The 15,328-nt window shown below is 41.7% G+C and overlaps 1 protein-coding gene across 7 annotated transcripts in view; it reads right to left on the minus strand.

Annotated features, from left to right (window-relative positions):
• Positions 1–15,328, minus strand: part of ZFR2 (zinc finger RNA binding protein 2) — an 85,748-nt gene that overhangs the window by 31,800 nt on the left and 38,620 nt on the right. For all 7 annotated transcript variants that reach the window (XM_030540218.1, XM_030540216.1, XM_030540219.1 and 4 more), the window contains 7 exons: positions 14,989–15,207; positions 14,602–14,894; positions 12,081–12,263; positions 9,494–9,725; positions 8,358–8,518; positions 5,660–5,779; positions 1,622–1,767 (listed from right to left, as the gene is read on the minus strand). In XM_030540218.1, the coding sequence (XP_030396078.1) occupies positions 1,622–1,767; positions 5,660–5,779; positions 8,358–8,518; positions 9,494–9,725; positions 12,081–12,263; positions 14,602–14,894; positions 14,989–15,207 (1,354 nt within the window). The remainder of the gene's footprint in view (positions 1–1,621; positions 1,768–5,659; positions 5,780–8,357; positions 8,519–9,493; positions 9,726–12,080; positions 12,264–14,601; positions 14,895–14,988; positions 15,208–15,328) is intronic.

The raw sequence follows: 15,328 nt of genomic DNA on the forward strand, positions 1-15,328 counted from the left end.
AGAAAATTAACACATTTGATTGAACTGTGTAAGCAGCCAGAATCAGAATTGGAGATTGCTGATCTTATTTCCTGCCCTAGCTCTGCAGTGTATTGTTTAAACAGTTGCTGTATTTCACAACATAGATGAGTGTATATCAGTGAGAGTTAAATGAATTAACAGGTGAAGATTCTGCAAGAATGCATGACAGACAGAAAAGTTTAAGGAGCCTTTTCTACCCATTCTACGCAGAATGCATTACACAGGAATATCTAGAGGCATCCTCCACTGGGTGTGGCACTGACAGTGCCATATGCTCACTATCTCCTAATACTTAACAGGGCTTGGGTATGGTGGGGAGAAAAAGAGGGCACGGAGCACATACAGTATGTACTCTGAGGCATTACAAAAGCTATCCATCTTCCCACTCCGCTTAGTGCTCTACTACAGTGGTTCTCAAACTGTGGGCCACAGCTCAAATTTGGTCCGCGACACAGTCCCAGGTGGTCCACCCTGGATGGAGTTGGGGGCCGCCCAGCCAGCAGCTGCCATTTTCCAGCCGCTGTGGTCAAGAGGTAAGGAACGGGGCAGATCTAGGATGCAAGGACATGAAAGGGAGCTCAGGACAAAGGGGGTGGGGGGAAGAACAATGGGGGGCAAAGCACAGGGAGGCAGCAGGGTCCAGAGGTGCCAAAATACAAGTTCGCCCATGGCACCATTTTCTCTAAGGCCAGCCCTGGGCGCCTGTGAGGCATGCTAGGGTGCTGGGTGGATGACTGGGGCAGGGCTGTCAGCTGACGAGCTCAAGGCACTCAGCGGGCAGCTGAGGTGGAGGGTGCCAGCGAGAGCTGGCTGTAGCACCTGCCTGGCCCCTCCCTGGTCCCTGCTGAGGTGAGGGGCCCACGCACGCCTCACAGGACCCCTCTCCCTGACAGCTGCATGTTAATAGTGGGCTGTTGTGCCTATTTCAGCTGCACAGATGAGCCTCAGGAAAAAAAGTTTGGGAACCCCTGCTCTAGAGAAGTGTGTGCAAAATACAAACATTGTCTAATTCCTTCAACTTACACTGCTTTCAAACACTACTGCAAAAAAAGGCCTGCATTCTCCCCTTCAAATGCTCTTCAGTTACAGCAAGGGCAAAGTATCAGCCAGTGAGAACAAGACAACACATCTGCTTTTCACATTCCCTATGCAGAGGCAATGGTCTTGGATGATACAGCTCTAAAGCATCTTTAGACTCCTGTCAGATCATAAGCTTTTCTATTATGGCAGGCCTTTTCAACCTTTTACTTCCTACACCTCTACAAACAATTCGACTACTTAGTCTATCTCCCATCCATTAAGGCTTTCACAACCAGTTTTCCTCAAATATGCCCAGAATCCTTTGCATCAGTTCCTTTGTCACTACACAGGTTTTTCTGGCATCTCAAGAAGCCAATGTGCAAGTGGCTGAGCAAGAAAGCATTTGCACAGACAGGGAAGAAGAACAGATCTGTGACCACCTGCAAGATCCTGACTCACAGTTTGAGAGCCCTTGAACTAGCAAAGCTCAATGGACGGGGTGAATTAACACAAAAGTATGAATCCTGCAATATCCCATAAAATCCAAGTCTGTGAAAGTGATCTCCAATGGAGGACTCGCCTCATTTCCATGTGCCAACGCTGCTCTTCCTCTCTGCGCCTCTTTATCATATCCTTCTGTTTCTGCTTTTTCATCTTCTCCTCGTGCATTTTCCGAGCTCGGTTACTGGGCTTGATCTCAACTGGTAGATCTGGGTTTACTTTTTTCTACAAGGAAGTTGCAACACATTTTAGACAATCTTAAAAGCATTATCGCAAAGTTGGTAGAATATCAATATTAAAAAAAAGTCTACTACTGTAGTCCCATAATTAAAGTGTTACTAACAAACCTGACATTACATTTGGGTTTTTAGACACTGTTTGATGGCATGTTGTATAAGGATAATTTGTACCATTTCTTAATTAAGAGAAATAGCCATGGGCAGGTATACCACACACTTAAACCCCTACTACCAGAACAAGGAAGCATCTTTCTGAACTATTCTAGTTCCCAGCATCAATTGCTAAAAAGACCTATCCAAAACAGATTTAGGACAGAGGGTAAAACCCAAGAGCAACTTTTAAAAATTTTGATGTTTAAAATTGAACACCTAAATAAAAGTGGCCTGATTTTCAGAGATGAGCATCCGTAGCTCCCAATGAAGTAAACTGGAGTTTATGGACACTCAGCACCTCTGAAATCAGGCCCAAGGTGTCTTAAAATAGGGAGCCCAAAATGGAAATACCCAGATTCAAAAATCTGGGATCAAGTCTCCAGCTTCACATAAACCCAAGCTTTGAACCTGAGATGTTTCAAAAGCGATATTCAACAGCCTAACCCAGGGATAATATTAAGTACATTTCAACGTTCTGAGACTAGTTCTTCTAATCTGACTTTATATTAATGTGACCTCATTGAAATTAGAATATCTGCTTGAATATGGGACATAAGTTCTCTATTTTCTGCTGTTTTTTTCTCATCTTAAATCAATGCTGTTTGCAACATTTCCACAGCAACCAAATGTTTGTGATGTTGCATTCGCTGGCAGTGGAAGAGTAGACGAAAGTGACAGGTTTCAGAATAGTAGCTGTGTTAGTCTGTATCAGCAAAAAGAACAGGAGTACTTGTGGCACCTTAGAGCAGCAGTCTCCAAAGTGGGGTGCACAAGAGGATGCTTCGGGGTCTGCGGCAGCAGGAGAACCACCGGAGCAGCACCACTTTGGCAGTTCGGGCAGCTTTTTTTTTTTGCTTTGGCAGTTCGGGTGGGAGTCCGAGTGGCTTTTTTTTTTTGCTTGGGGCGGAAAAATGGCAGAGCTGGCCCTGCGGAGCGGCAGTGGGTGCATGCTCAAAATTTTTTTACTGATGGCGTGCACGATCAAAAAAGTTTGGAGACCATTGCCTTAGAGATAAACAAATTGATTTGAGCATAAGCTTTTGTGGGCTAAAACCCACTTCATAGGATGCATGCATGCTTATGCACAAACAAAAGTGGTAATTTCAGTCGAAGAACAAGTGGCAGGAAAAGATGAACACTTAGCAAACAAAACTCATGTTCTCATCTAAAGGGCCTTGACTGATTAAAGCATGAGCAACTGAAAATAGGAAAAAAAAAATGTGGACAGGGAACCAGAACGATTTTTCGTCTCAGAGCTTTTTAAAGTCTTGCTAATAGTCAATGTAAATGACCAATCTGCTCGTTACTTTTGAATGAAAAGACAAAATATTTTTACTCTGTAGGCTTCAAAATGTTGGTAAGATAAGGATTAGCCAGTGCTGGACTTGACAATGGCATGACTTCCAAACAATTTCTGTTTGTTGGAATGGACAATTTGGGGTGGTAATGATCTAAAGAGTCTAAACTTGTTTCCAAGAAATGTTACTTCAACAGGAGTTGGAACAGGCCTGGATGACAAAATATACTCCATTCAAAGAGACCAAGTGAAGACGGCCTAAGGAGGTTTTAATATAAGAATTTTAAAATATGCTTTTTAGGTCCCTCTGTGCTGGATTTAAGTGGTGTTTACCACCCCCAACATATTGTAACATATAGCGCTTGCAAAGCTTGTAAAATGCTTTGTGTTCACTAAAACACTCCTAAAACAGAGCTTTGCCAATCAGTGCTTAAATGCAATGTTAAGGTCAACCAATGCAAGAAAGAAGTTAAAATGGTGAAGATGAATCCTTCTGATATACGGAACTCAGACCCACCAAATGACTTAAGCCTATACACAGTGACTGTATTTACTGACACTTGAATTGCCAAAGTCAAATGGAGTTTGATGGATTCAATTCTTTGTGGTCTGTGCAACAACCACGGCTTCACATTAATAATTCCAATAACTGATTTATCATTAAACACAATAAATCCATTCTAGGCATGTCCACTGTTTCATGGTTAATTTGTACTATAACATCACTCCCTGGATAACAGTGCAGGACAGTTAAGTACAGGCGGGATAGTCTTCTACAGTGCCTCCATTTCATGACTCCATTTCATGAAATACCAATCAATCAAGGTCACCATCTACTGGCCACTTATTTACAACTTCAAGAACTTTAGTATAGCAATCCACTGTCATCTTTGGGACAGAAGGCACCGATTGTTAGGAAGTCAGCCTTACCAAAGGCTAATTCTTTTGTGACAACGGGTTTGGGCAGAGCTGCTACCAACAATGGACGAGCATGCAGAAACCTGACTCGATGCCATAATATTAATAATGGGACAAAAAAAATCACCAAACAACATGCATTTGCTTTTGACACTTTCCTTTTGACATTAAATGGCTGTTTCTGAATAAAATTTGCTCCTTCCATGGAAACCAGATTCTCCTGGGTTTGTTTTAAGGAATCAGAATAACGGGTGACTGTGGCCGTGGCAGTAATATAGAGCTTGCAAAGTGACTGCCATTCACTAAAGGAGGAGGGAACAGTTGGGAGCAACAGCGCATTCGCAATAGCTCCTGCTGGGATGAGCAAGCATGGTGAGTAAGTATCCTTGTCATTTAATATCATGGGAGTAAATGGCTGAGATGGAAATTCAGCAGTTAAGTCTCTGAATAAGTATCTAACTACTGATCTTAAATTTGCTTCCAGTGATCACAAGATCTTTCCCTCTCCTCCCTGGAAGAGGGAATCACTAAGCACCTTCATATATGTCCAAATAGCCATGCAAAACTAATTTTGCTATTGACCAATCCATTTTGAATTAGTGCTGGGAAGCCGCAAACTGTTGGCCACACTGTTTCAGGTGCCTGAGCTGCAATATTCCTTGTAAAAGGATGTCTAATTGGTTTACTGCCCCACTTAAAGGCAGAAAGAGGAGACACTCATTCCAGACACTTGCTCTGGGGGAGAGAGATAGTATGGCTACTCTCTTCAATAAACTATTAGCAACAGGGAAGGGAGAGGGATCAGGAATTAGTTCTATTGCATAATTCTCAGAAATTTTTGTATAATTATTTACTAATTGGAAAAAAAAAAGCATGAGGAATTGTCTTTTCTAGAGTTAACATATTCCATCAGGATGTCTGAGAACAGGCTGAATTGGTAATTTAACCTGACTTCATACAATATTATTTTATTCTTTTAGAAAGCAAGAATTTCCACAGATGAAATACAAAACAAATGGTCAAAGTTGTGTTTTGAAAATCTCCATTCAGACATGCAAGATCTGGTTTCATTTTACACTAGTTTTGAAACTTAGACTTACTATTTGTCAAGTGCAAACAAGATGCTGGAAAACATTTATTTCCTACAACAAAATCTACTCAAATCAGTTACCACCTTCATTAAGTTATCTGCACTGAACATTCATATATGGTAGTTTCCTTTATATTTTTATGAAAAGAAGATTGAAGTTTTCAGTCAGAGATGCTAAATATAGTAAGAGCTGAGAATCTGAAAGTGGACAATTCTTGATGGAAAAATGTTTGCAAGAAATTTTTCTAGACTCATTCCATTTGCTTTTACAGCTGATAGAATCCTCCTTGTATTTAGAAAAAGCTTTTTATAAAATAAGCTACTGATTTCTCCCCTTCTTCTATTTCATGAGTCGAGAGCGAAGCCACTACCATCCAAGTCCCTTTGTTCAGCCCCATGACAGGACGTCCCCATTCACACCTTGTACTGGAGCCGATGCCGACGCCCCTTCAGGTGCATATCCTTGGCATTAGGATCATTGAAACTGCACTCACAGAGCTTGCAGTGAAAGCGGATCATTTTCCCTTCATCATTGCGTACCTGAGATAAAACACGTAATTTAATATTTATATTCCTTGTCTGTGGCAACAACAAAATTATCTTGCATTTAAACAGAGCCTTACATCCCAGTGGAGCCTAAGGCCCTTCACAAACTTAAAAGTATATGCATTTATCCATTACTAAAATTCAGTCAGCTCTTGGGTGAGACACAGCATCTATTTAATAGCTCACAGTGACACTGCATAGCTGTTTAGGACTGGAAGAGAAGATACAATCTCCAATTTAAACTGTAGAAGAAATGTAGGGAGGCCCAGATTAAGCACATGTATAAAGAAATGTAACCTGAACATTAGGATTAACACTTATGAAAAGCACCATGACAACTTTCCTGACCATGTGTGTTCAGGATCTCGGTTTTATGGCTCATCTGCAATATGGGCTCTTCAGCTGCACAACACACCTTAGCACCATGTTAGGATTTTACTGCAGTAATGACTCAAAGGAAAGAGCATCATCTACTGACGCAGGACTACCACCACCACTTCTTGCAGCACCAAGATGTTCCCAACCTTTGTTAGCTCGTGATTCTCAACCATGTAACAGCTCATGGTGGCACGGCTCCAGGCATAAATGATTCTTAAACTTTAAAAACTGTTTGCTGTTCATCCCCTATTTGTTTATAATGGGAAACAGGACAACACTGAAGTAAACAAAATTTCGCTGGAAGTGATACAGATGAAATTTAATCTTGATTTCCAAACTAATTCTACAGAACTGGGGATTCAAGAGCAAGGGAACATTTTAAAGACTAATTAAAACATTAGCAGTTTAACATAACCAAATAATTTTGATATTTGGCACAGCCTCATGAACTGTACATAGGCAGGGCAGAGACAAAGTTCTCAAACAAGGGCTCCTTAAGTAAGCTGTCTAAATCCTGCATTTGGGTGCTCAAATGTAGGTGTGAAAATTGGGTGACAGTAATTCAACAGCAGATGAAATGGAGGGCACAGAAGGAAGCCAGCAGCTAGATCCTCTGGCATGCTTCCCATCAGGGTAATCCGTTGGCAGGCCTTGAGACATTTTGTTTATGTCGAACAGGCCACAGGCACAGCCTCCTGCAGCTCCCAGTGGCCGCAGGGAACAGCAAACCATGGCCACTGGGAGATGCGGGGGGCCGTGCCTGTGGATGATCAACGTAAACAAAATGCCTCACGGCCCACCAGCAGATTATCCTGATGGGTCGTGTGCCAAAGGCTGCCGACCACTGAGCTAGATGATTTTTCTCAGGGTGCTCAGTGTTGAAAATACGCAAATATGGACCTAACAAATTCATGACCCATTTTGGACAATTTCACAGTCATAGGGTTTTAAAAATCATAAATTTCATGATATCAGCTATTCAAATCTGAAATGTCAGCGTTGTAATTGTAGGGAGTCCTGACCCCAAAAGGAGGTGTTTTGGTTTTTTGTGTTTTTTTTTTTCGGGGGGGGGGGGGGAGTAGGTGTGTGTATGGGGTGGTCACAAGGCTACTGTAGAAGGGAGTCGCGGTACTGCTACTCTTACCACTGCAGAGCTGAGCCCTCAGCCGGCACTGTCTGACCACCCAGTTCTGAAGGCAGGAGCATAGAAGTAAGGGTGGCAATACCACACCATGCCATCCTTACTTCTGCACTGCTGCTGGTGGCAACTCTGCTTTCAGGGCTGGCTCCTGGTCTGCAGCCACTGCTCTCCGGCTGCCCAGCTCTGGAGTCAGCATACAAGTGAAGGTGGCAACACCGCAACCCCCCTAAAGTAAGCTTAAAAAGCAACAGTGAGTCCTGTGGCACCTTAAAGACTAAGAGATGTACTGGAGCATAAGCTTTCGTGGGTGAATACCCACTTCGTCAGATGCATGGGACTCGTTGCTTTTTACAGATCCAGACTAACATGGCTACCCATCTGATAAAATAACCGTGTGATCCCCCTGCAACTCCCTTTTGGGTCAGGACCCCAATTTAAAAACGCAGGTCTCCCCTGTGAAATCTAGTAGTAGGGCAGCATTTCTCAAACTGGGGTCCGCATGGGCACTCCAGAGGGTCTGCGGGCCCCAATGATCAACTCCTCCCACTCCCAGCGCCTCCTGCATGCCACAGAATGGTTGTTTCCTGGTTTGCAGGCAGCACGGGGGTGGGGGTGGGAGGGGGAAGGAGCATGCATGGGCATATTTGGGGGAAGGGTGGAAAGAAGCAGGGAAGAGATGAGGCAGGGGTGGAGCGGGGTGGGAAAAGGTGAGACAGAAGTGAGACCCTGGAGGAAAGGGTGGAGTGGGGGCGGGAGCCTGGGGTTGAGCAGCAGGCTTGGGGGTCCGCGAAAAATTTTAAATCAAAATGGGGACCCTTGGGTCGCTAAAGTTTGAGAACTGCTGGTATAGGGCAAAAGCACACAAGACCAGATTGCACTGGGGGTGGGAGGTGAAGGAGGAGGAGACCAGATAGCATGGTCCGTGATGCATTTTTCATGGCCATGAATTTGGTAGGGCCTTTGTACATGCTTTAAGTATATTTGAACTTCAAAACCTGACATTATACAGCTGTAATTGTGAGTGATTTGTGAAAAAAAGTGATCAAGCATTACCTCTTCCACATAGTCATGTCCCACAGGTTGTACGTCAAGTAAACCCCCTGGGCCATCCCCAGAGCCATCATGCGTGGACTGTTCATTTTGTAGCTCTGATTTTGATTGCATCACCTTCACTTCCTCCAATTTGACGCTTGTTGCCTGAAGTTTATTAGTCCCTGAACAGAGAGAGCTGGATTAATAACCGAGCTGGTTTCTTACAATCTGTGAAAGTATCCTTATCCTCACTATCAGCACCTGTATTACAAATTCATCATGTCATTGTTAATTTCTGTTTATAATGCCAAATGACAATATCCCTTGGCTAGTCCAGTAGGGGTTTTTTGTCATTATGGCCACTGCCAAAGATACAGCTGGATAAGATTTATGGCTCCACTATACAATTTCTATGACACCAAAAAAAACACATCTATAGTAATAATGAAAAGTTAGACATTGATAGTTAAGTGGAAGTTTTTCTTATCAGCTTTCCATTCAGACTACAAGTCCTCACTCTCTTATGATGTATACTTAAGTTTAAAACAAACATCTACTATGAATGAGCAGACTAGACTACTATAAAGACAAGGAAGTTCTTAAAGGTTAAGTTAAATATATAAAAACTTAAAGAGGCAAAGCTCAATGGTGAGATAAAAAAAATCAGTTTAATGTCAAGATTCAAAAGTATTTCTACAGATTTCAACATATAATTGCCAGTGTTTGATATTCTGCTAAAATACTACAGCCACTTTCAGACAGAAGCCCTCCCTCTATTTCCTCACAGCAGGGTTCAAAATTAAAAAATAAGCAAATATGGAAGCCATCAGATTTGTACAGAAACACACAAAAATCTCTGTTCTGAGTCTGGAACACTTTTGGAGGCAGAGGGAGAAGATGAAAGCAGTTTTAGATTTTAGAAGTCAAGGAGTTGAAAAATAAAAAATCTTTTTCAGAGTCATTTAAGGAGCTTGATGTACAATTACTTTTCTTTAGTTGGTTTTCCTGGACAATGATGGGAAGGTGAAAAGGCCCCACCTGCAAACATTTGGAAGAATCATACATTTTAAACAAATTGTCATTCCTATATGAGGTGATGGATTTTAGACAATACATCAAAAACAAGACAGTTAAAAATGGATTTAAAGGAGACATACCTGAAAATGTTATCTTGGATGCAACAGGTTTCTTCACTGGCACTGGCTTGCTTATGTTGCTTGCACTGTTAGTTGCTAAAACTGCTGGTTTTGTTGGTGTAACAGATGCAGCTGTAGGGGCATGGGCAGCTGGCTTACTTGCTGCAGCGATGGTAGGACCTGGACCAGAGTTCACTACTACAGGCTCTACTGAAGGGATGGGCTTCCCCAATTTAGTATGCAATTTAACAACCTGAAATACATGGAGTGGTCATACAAAAGGGCAGGAGTAACAGGGGATAAAAGTTAACAGCAATACTATCAAACTTTTCATGGTAAAGTGTATAAATTTACAGAAAGACGGGGTAATCTCCACGCCCAATACAAATATATAATAAAACAAAGTGATACTACAAAACACACTTTAGATGAATTGCTCCCTTGTAATATATTTATAACAGATCTACAATTTTGTAGGAGGTCCTGAAAGTTAGAGCAGTACTCCATAGCAAAATATTTAAAAACTATTTTCCCACCAGGTGGCATGCACTCCTATAGAATGGCAGAGCATAACAGATATTAGTGCCTCAACTGCCAGGTCTTTTCTGAACAGATTATAGAACTTGCAATTGATCAGCGAGAACTGTTGTTGGGAAATGTCTCAACGGAGAGACTTTAACAAGAAACTTTCAAAGAATGAAAAACAATCTCGCCCCCTCTTCCCAGCGGAATTAGAACGAGAAAACATATCGTCAAAAGAGATCATTTCACTGAGAGGAAAAACAAACTGCATTAAGCGTGAGTTGCACCAAAAAGCCTGTCACCATTCCTATGGAGTGGAGAGAAAGAAGAAAGAGAGGATGGTGTCTCTAGCCTCTGTTTGCCAAAGGCTGGGAAAGAGTGACGGAGAATGGATCACTTGGTCATTTGTTCTGTTCATTCCCTCTGGGGCAGCTGGCATTAGCCACTGCCAGAAGAGAGGATACGGGGCTAGATGGACCTTTGGTCTGAACCAATATGGCCGTTCTTAAGGACAACACAGGGAATTATGGACCAGTCAGTTTAACTTCAATACCCAGGAAAGATAATGGAGCAAATAATTAAGCAATCAATTTCCAAACACCTAGAAAATAAGGTGATAAATAACAATCAACATGGATGTGGTATATCTTGATTTTAGTAAGGCTTTTGATACAGTCTTGCACAAGTTTCTCTCAAACAAACTAGGGAAAAACAACCTATGTAGAGCTACGATAAGGTGGGTGCATAACTGGTTGGATAACCGTTCCCAGAGAGTAGTTATCAGTGGTTCTCAGGCAGCTGGAAGGGCATATCAAGTGGGATCCTGCAGGGATCAGTTCTGGTCCGGTTCTGTTCAATATCTTCATCAATGATTTAGATAACAGCATAGAGAGTACACTTATAAAGTTTGCGGACAATACAAATCTGGAAGGGGTTGCAAATGCTTTTTAGGATAAGATTAAAATTCAAAATAATCTGGACAAACTGGAGAAATGGTCTAAGAAAAGATGATGAAATTCAATAAGGACAAATGCAAAGTGCTCCACTTAGGAAGGAACAATCAGTTGCACACATACAAAAATGGGAAATGACTGTCTAGGAAGGAGTACAGCAGAAACAGATCTGGTTGTCATAGTGGACCACAAGCTAACTAGGAGTCAACATGGAACACTGTTGCAAAAAAAGCAAACATCATTTTGAGATATATTAGCAGGAGCATTGTAAGCAAGACAATGAGAAGTAATTTTTCCACTCTACTCCACGCTGATTAGGCCTCAACTAGAGTAGTGTGTCCAATTCTAGCCACCACATTTCACAAAAGATGTGGACAAATTGGAGAAAGTTCAGAGAAGAGCAACTAAAATGATTAAAGGTCTAGAAAACATGACCTATGAGGGAAGACTGAAAAAACTGGGTTTCTTCAGTCTGTGGAAGAGAAGACAGAGGGGACATGATAACAGTTTTCAAGTACAGAAAAGGCTGTCACAAGGAGGAGGGCGAAAAATTATTCTCCTTAACCTCTCAGGATGGGACAAGAAGCAATTAGCTTAAACTGCATGCAGCAAGGGTGGTTTAGAATGATAGAAGATTAGGGTTGGAAGAGACCTCAGGAGGTCATCTAGTTCAACCCCCTGTTTAGGTTGGACATTAGGAAAAACTTCTTGTCAGGGTGGTTAAGCACTGGAAAAAATTGCCAAGGAAGGTTGTGAAATCTCCAAACACCTGTCAGCGATGGTCTAGATAATACTTAGTCCTGTCATGAGTGCAGGGGACTGGACTAGATGATCTTGCAAGGTCCCTTCCAGTCCCCTGGTTCTATGATAGCTGAGTTTCTGGTATTACGGTACCAAGTACACGTCTTAGTGTTGAAGCAATCTGGTGCTGTAGTCTTTTGTGATCAAGCAGTCATCTACTGCAATCAAATCTTGAAGTGTTGGATATATTTCTACTTCAACTTTATCAGAAATGTTCCCTGGATATCCGTAAGCTACTGTGAACATTTTTAGAAAACCAATATCCTCTGTAATCAGATATTTCACTCTATATATCTGCATGAAATGTCCATGGTCCCGTTGAGCTCTCATACCTTCTGATGCTTCGCTCCCCGGATATGTGCTGCATATGCATCTGCTCCTGTGCAGGAGACATCACAGAGCTCGCATCGAAGCTGAGTCTGCACCCCACGAGGGCCACAGTTTGCCAGGTTACCTGTCTTCTGAGCTGCCTCCTTCTTTTTGTGTTTTTGTCCTTCCAAGTGTTCCCGGTAAGTCTGCAGTAAAACAGGGAAATACATTCTAAGCAGCAATATGGAACACTGATATAATCCCAGCATTTCCTTGGAACAATTCATCTGCCAAGACAGGTCATAATCTGTCTGGTTTTAAGGGTACAAATGTGTGCAACTCAAAGCCTTTTTGTGGAGTGTCCCATTCATTAATACCACTCATAGCGGCAATATCTAGAAGCATTCCCAGGCAGGTGAAGCAAACAGATTTTTTATATATATAGTGCTTTACTTCGTCCAGAAGACAATGTCCAACTACAAAACCCATTTAGGCTTAGATAACCACAATAGGAAGAATGGTTGAAGTATTTTTAATACCAGTTTTCAGAAGTGTCTGGCACATTTCATTATCACTATACAATGGGTAAACTGGTCTCTCAAAGAGGGAATTATTTTATTGATATTTGATTGGTCTTGGTAGGAAGCAGACAGAGAATTAAGAGACAACAGAGCTTATCATAATTATTATAAAAGTAACTAATATATATAATTATGAGTTTAACAATGGCATTCCTACAAGATGGTCATGAAATGTTACCAGGCCAGGAACAAATCTACTCACCTGCCATTTATCATCATCATGATAATGGGAGGTACGGAAGTGGAACCCCAATATTTTACTTACCCACTAAAAAAAGAATTATAGTTTGACCCAGGTGAATGGACAAACAGAATTTTGCAATGCTAGCTTTAAAGCAGTACTAAATACTATATTAGCCAATCTAAAAGAATTAGTTTCCTATACAAAACTCTAAAGAGATCAGATTTTCTCATTCATCCCAATGGCAAGATGTAATCAAGCCATGAGAAATGCAATTATTGATGATGATAATAATAATTATAAATAATATAATTTGTTAAAATGGCAGCTCCTTTTACTGGATTTAAGATGCTTTTAGACTAAGCATTTTGGAGCAGGGACAACTTCCTTTGTATTTATACAGCACCTAAAACATTGGGGCCCAATCCTGATTAGGCAATGCTATGATAGAAATATTTAATAGTTAGCTTCAGTTTTATTCAATTAGAAGCAGTGGACAGAATATTACTATTACACCGCAAAGTCTCTGAGCTGTGTAAGAAACTCCCATGCTTTCAGAGCTGGACAATCTGACTGTTGATATGCTACATTTTACTGTCACCATAACAGAAGGACACCACCACAGAAGTCTATATGGTATTTCTTAGGATTGCTCTTGTTGAAACCTTGTAGGATAGCTTATAAGAGACAATTTCTCTCCCAAATGACCCTGGCTGCTTCTTTAGTTAAATGCTACATGCTCTAGCTAAGCAGAGGATTCCAAGAACAAAGGCAGATATACACCACTTCAGATTTATATTCAAGCCTATTTTTTTTTTAAAATAGCATTCCAAGAATGAACTAGATGTCTGACAGTAAACACACAAAAATAAGGTCCCTACCTCAAGTAGTTAAATGTAAATTTGAGACAAGACACAATGAGTGAGAACAACAAACAGTGCAGAGGGACGTTATGGCTTTAAAAAAAGTCAGGCATTTACACAGGAATATCTAATAAACACATGTCTAATAAAATCTGTGTTTATAAAAACTTGAAACACTTTCTTGGTCAATAGCTTTTTCCAAATTTACTTTCCACTATATAGGGTTAAGTCTTAGGGAACCTGCTGGCTCATTATTAATTATCTTTCCTCACACCTTGACTGAGCTGTGGGGAAAGGAGCTAACCAACGGAGGGCAATATGTTATCCAGTCCAGCATTCAGCCACTAGAAAGCTCCATAATGCCAAACTGAAAAAGTACAAACTAAGGTCAGGGAGACTAGGCCGGCTGCCTATAAGCAGAGCTGCAGCAGGCAGGAGGCAGCAGCAGCCTGGGAAATGGCTGTGGAAAGGCGGCCAGGCAGCCCAGGGGACAGGGTTTAAGGACTGTTTTGATCTTTATTGGAACTGTTAATAGTAGTTGGGCCTAGGATATTTTTACTGTTTATTTCTGGCAGTTGTAGCAAAATAATCCTGATTAACTACTTACAATGTGAGGGTTAATGAAAATCCACAGAAAAGTAGAGTCTGTACAGTCTAGTGCTTAGTGAGCCTACAGCGCTTGCCTCCAAACTCACAGTACATCGAGCAAACAACCAGACACTTAGATAAAGCTTGTGAACCACAACATTACATCCTGCAATAGTGGGGGGAATGGTTACATCTATTTTCTGAGATGTTTCCATTAAGTCACTGAAGAGGACATACTGCAGATCAATAGGACATCATCTGCTGAACTATATGACTGGGGAGGAAGTGCAGGTTAAATAGAGTGGACACATGGGTATAGGGGATTGCTAACCTGTGGACCAGCACAGCTGATCTTGCAGATATCACAGTAGTGAAGCTGAGGCTGTTTAGGGGGCCCTTTGGGTTTCAGCTGTTTGTTTTGAAAAGGTGGTTTTTTGTTGAAGCTGTTGCTAGAGTTGGTGGTGGTGCTGTTCCCTGTGCTGCTCCATGAAGAAGAGCTCGTAGATTTCGGCTGCTGTGGGAGGGGTGGTGGCTGCTGATGCTGGGCCTGGGGCTGCTGAGGCGGTTGATAGTAAGTGCTAGGTGCTGTGTATGCTGTGGCATCATAACTGGAGTAATTTGACCCTAGCAGGCAGAAAGAAAAGGAAGCAATTTTATGAGGGTTATAGTCTAAACAAAGAATTACAGTGCAACACCTGCATGACAGCTACCTCCTTACCAGAGTATGATGCAGAAGTGGAGTTGTATGAAGAGGAGGGGGTGTACGAGGTGATGGAGGAGGCAGATGCATTCTGCTGAACAGTTGTTACTGTTGGGTAGGCATTGTAGCTTGAAGATGTGGCGCTCACTGTTTGAACTGGCTTAATTGTAGTCACCTGTCTCTGTGGCTGGCTCTGACTATAAATACCACTAGATTGACTGTAGCCACCTTTGGAGCCTAGAAAGCAAACACACAAGCTCATCCTCTTGCAAAACTGAAGACAGATACATGTGCTTCTAAACTATTACAGTCATCTCTCTTTACTAATAATAGATATTTGCTAAACAAGACTCTGGAG

Source organism: Gopherus evgoodei, chromosome 22 (genome assembly GCF_007399415.2).
Source record: "Gopherus evgoodei ecotype Sinaloan lineage chromosome 22, rGopEvg1_v1.p, whole genome shotgun sequence".
In the NCBI taxonomy this organism is placed as follows: domain Eukaryota; kingdom Metazoa; phylum Chordata; order Testudines; family Testudinidae; genus Gopherus; species Gopherus evgoodei.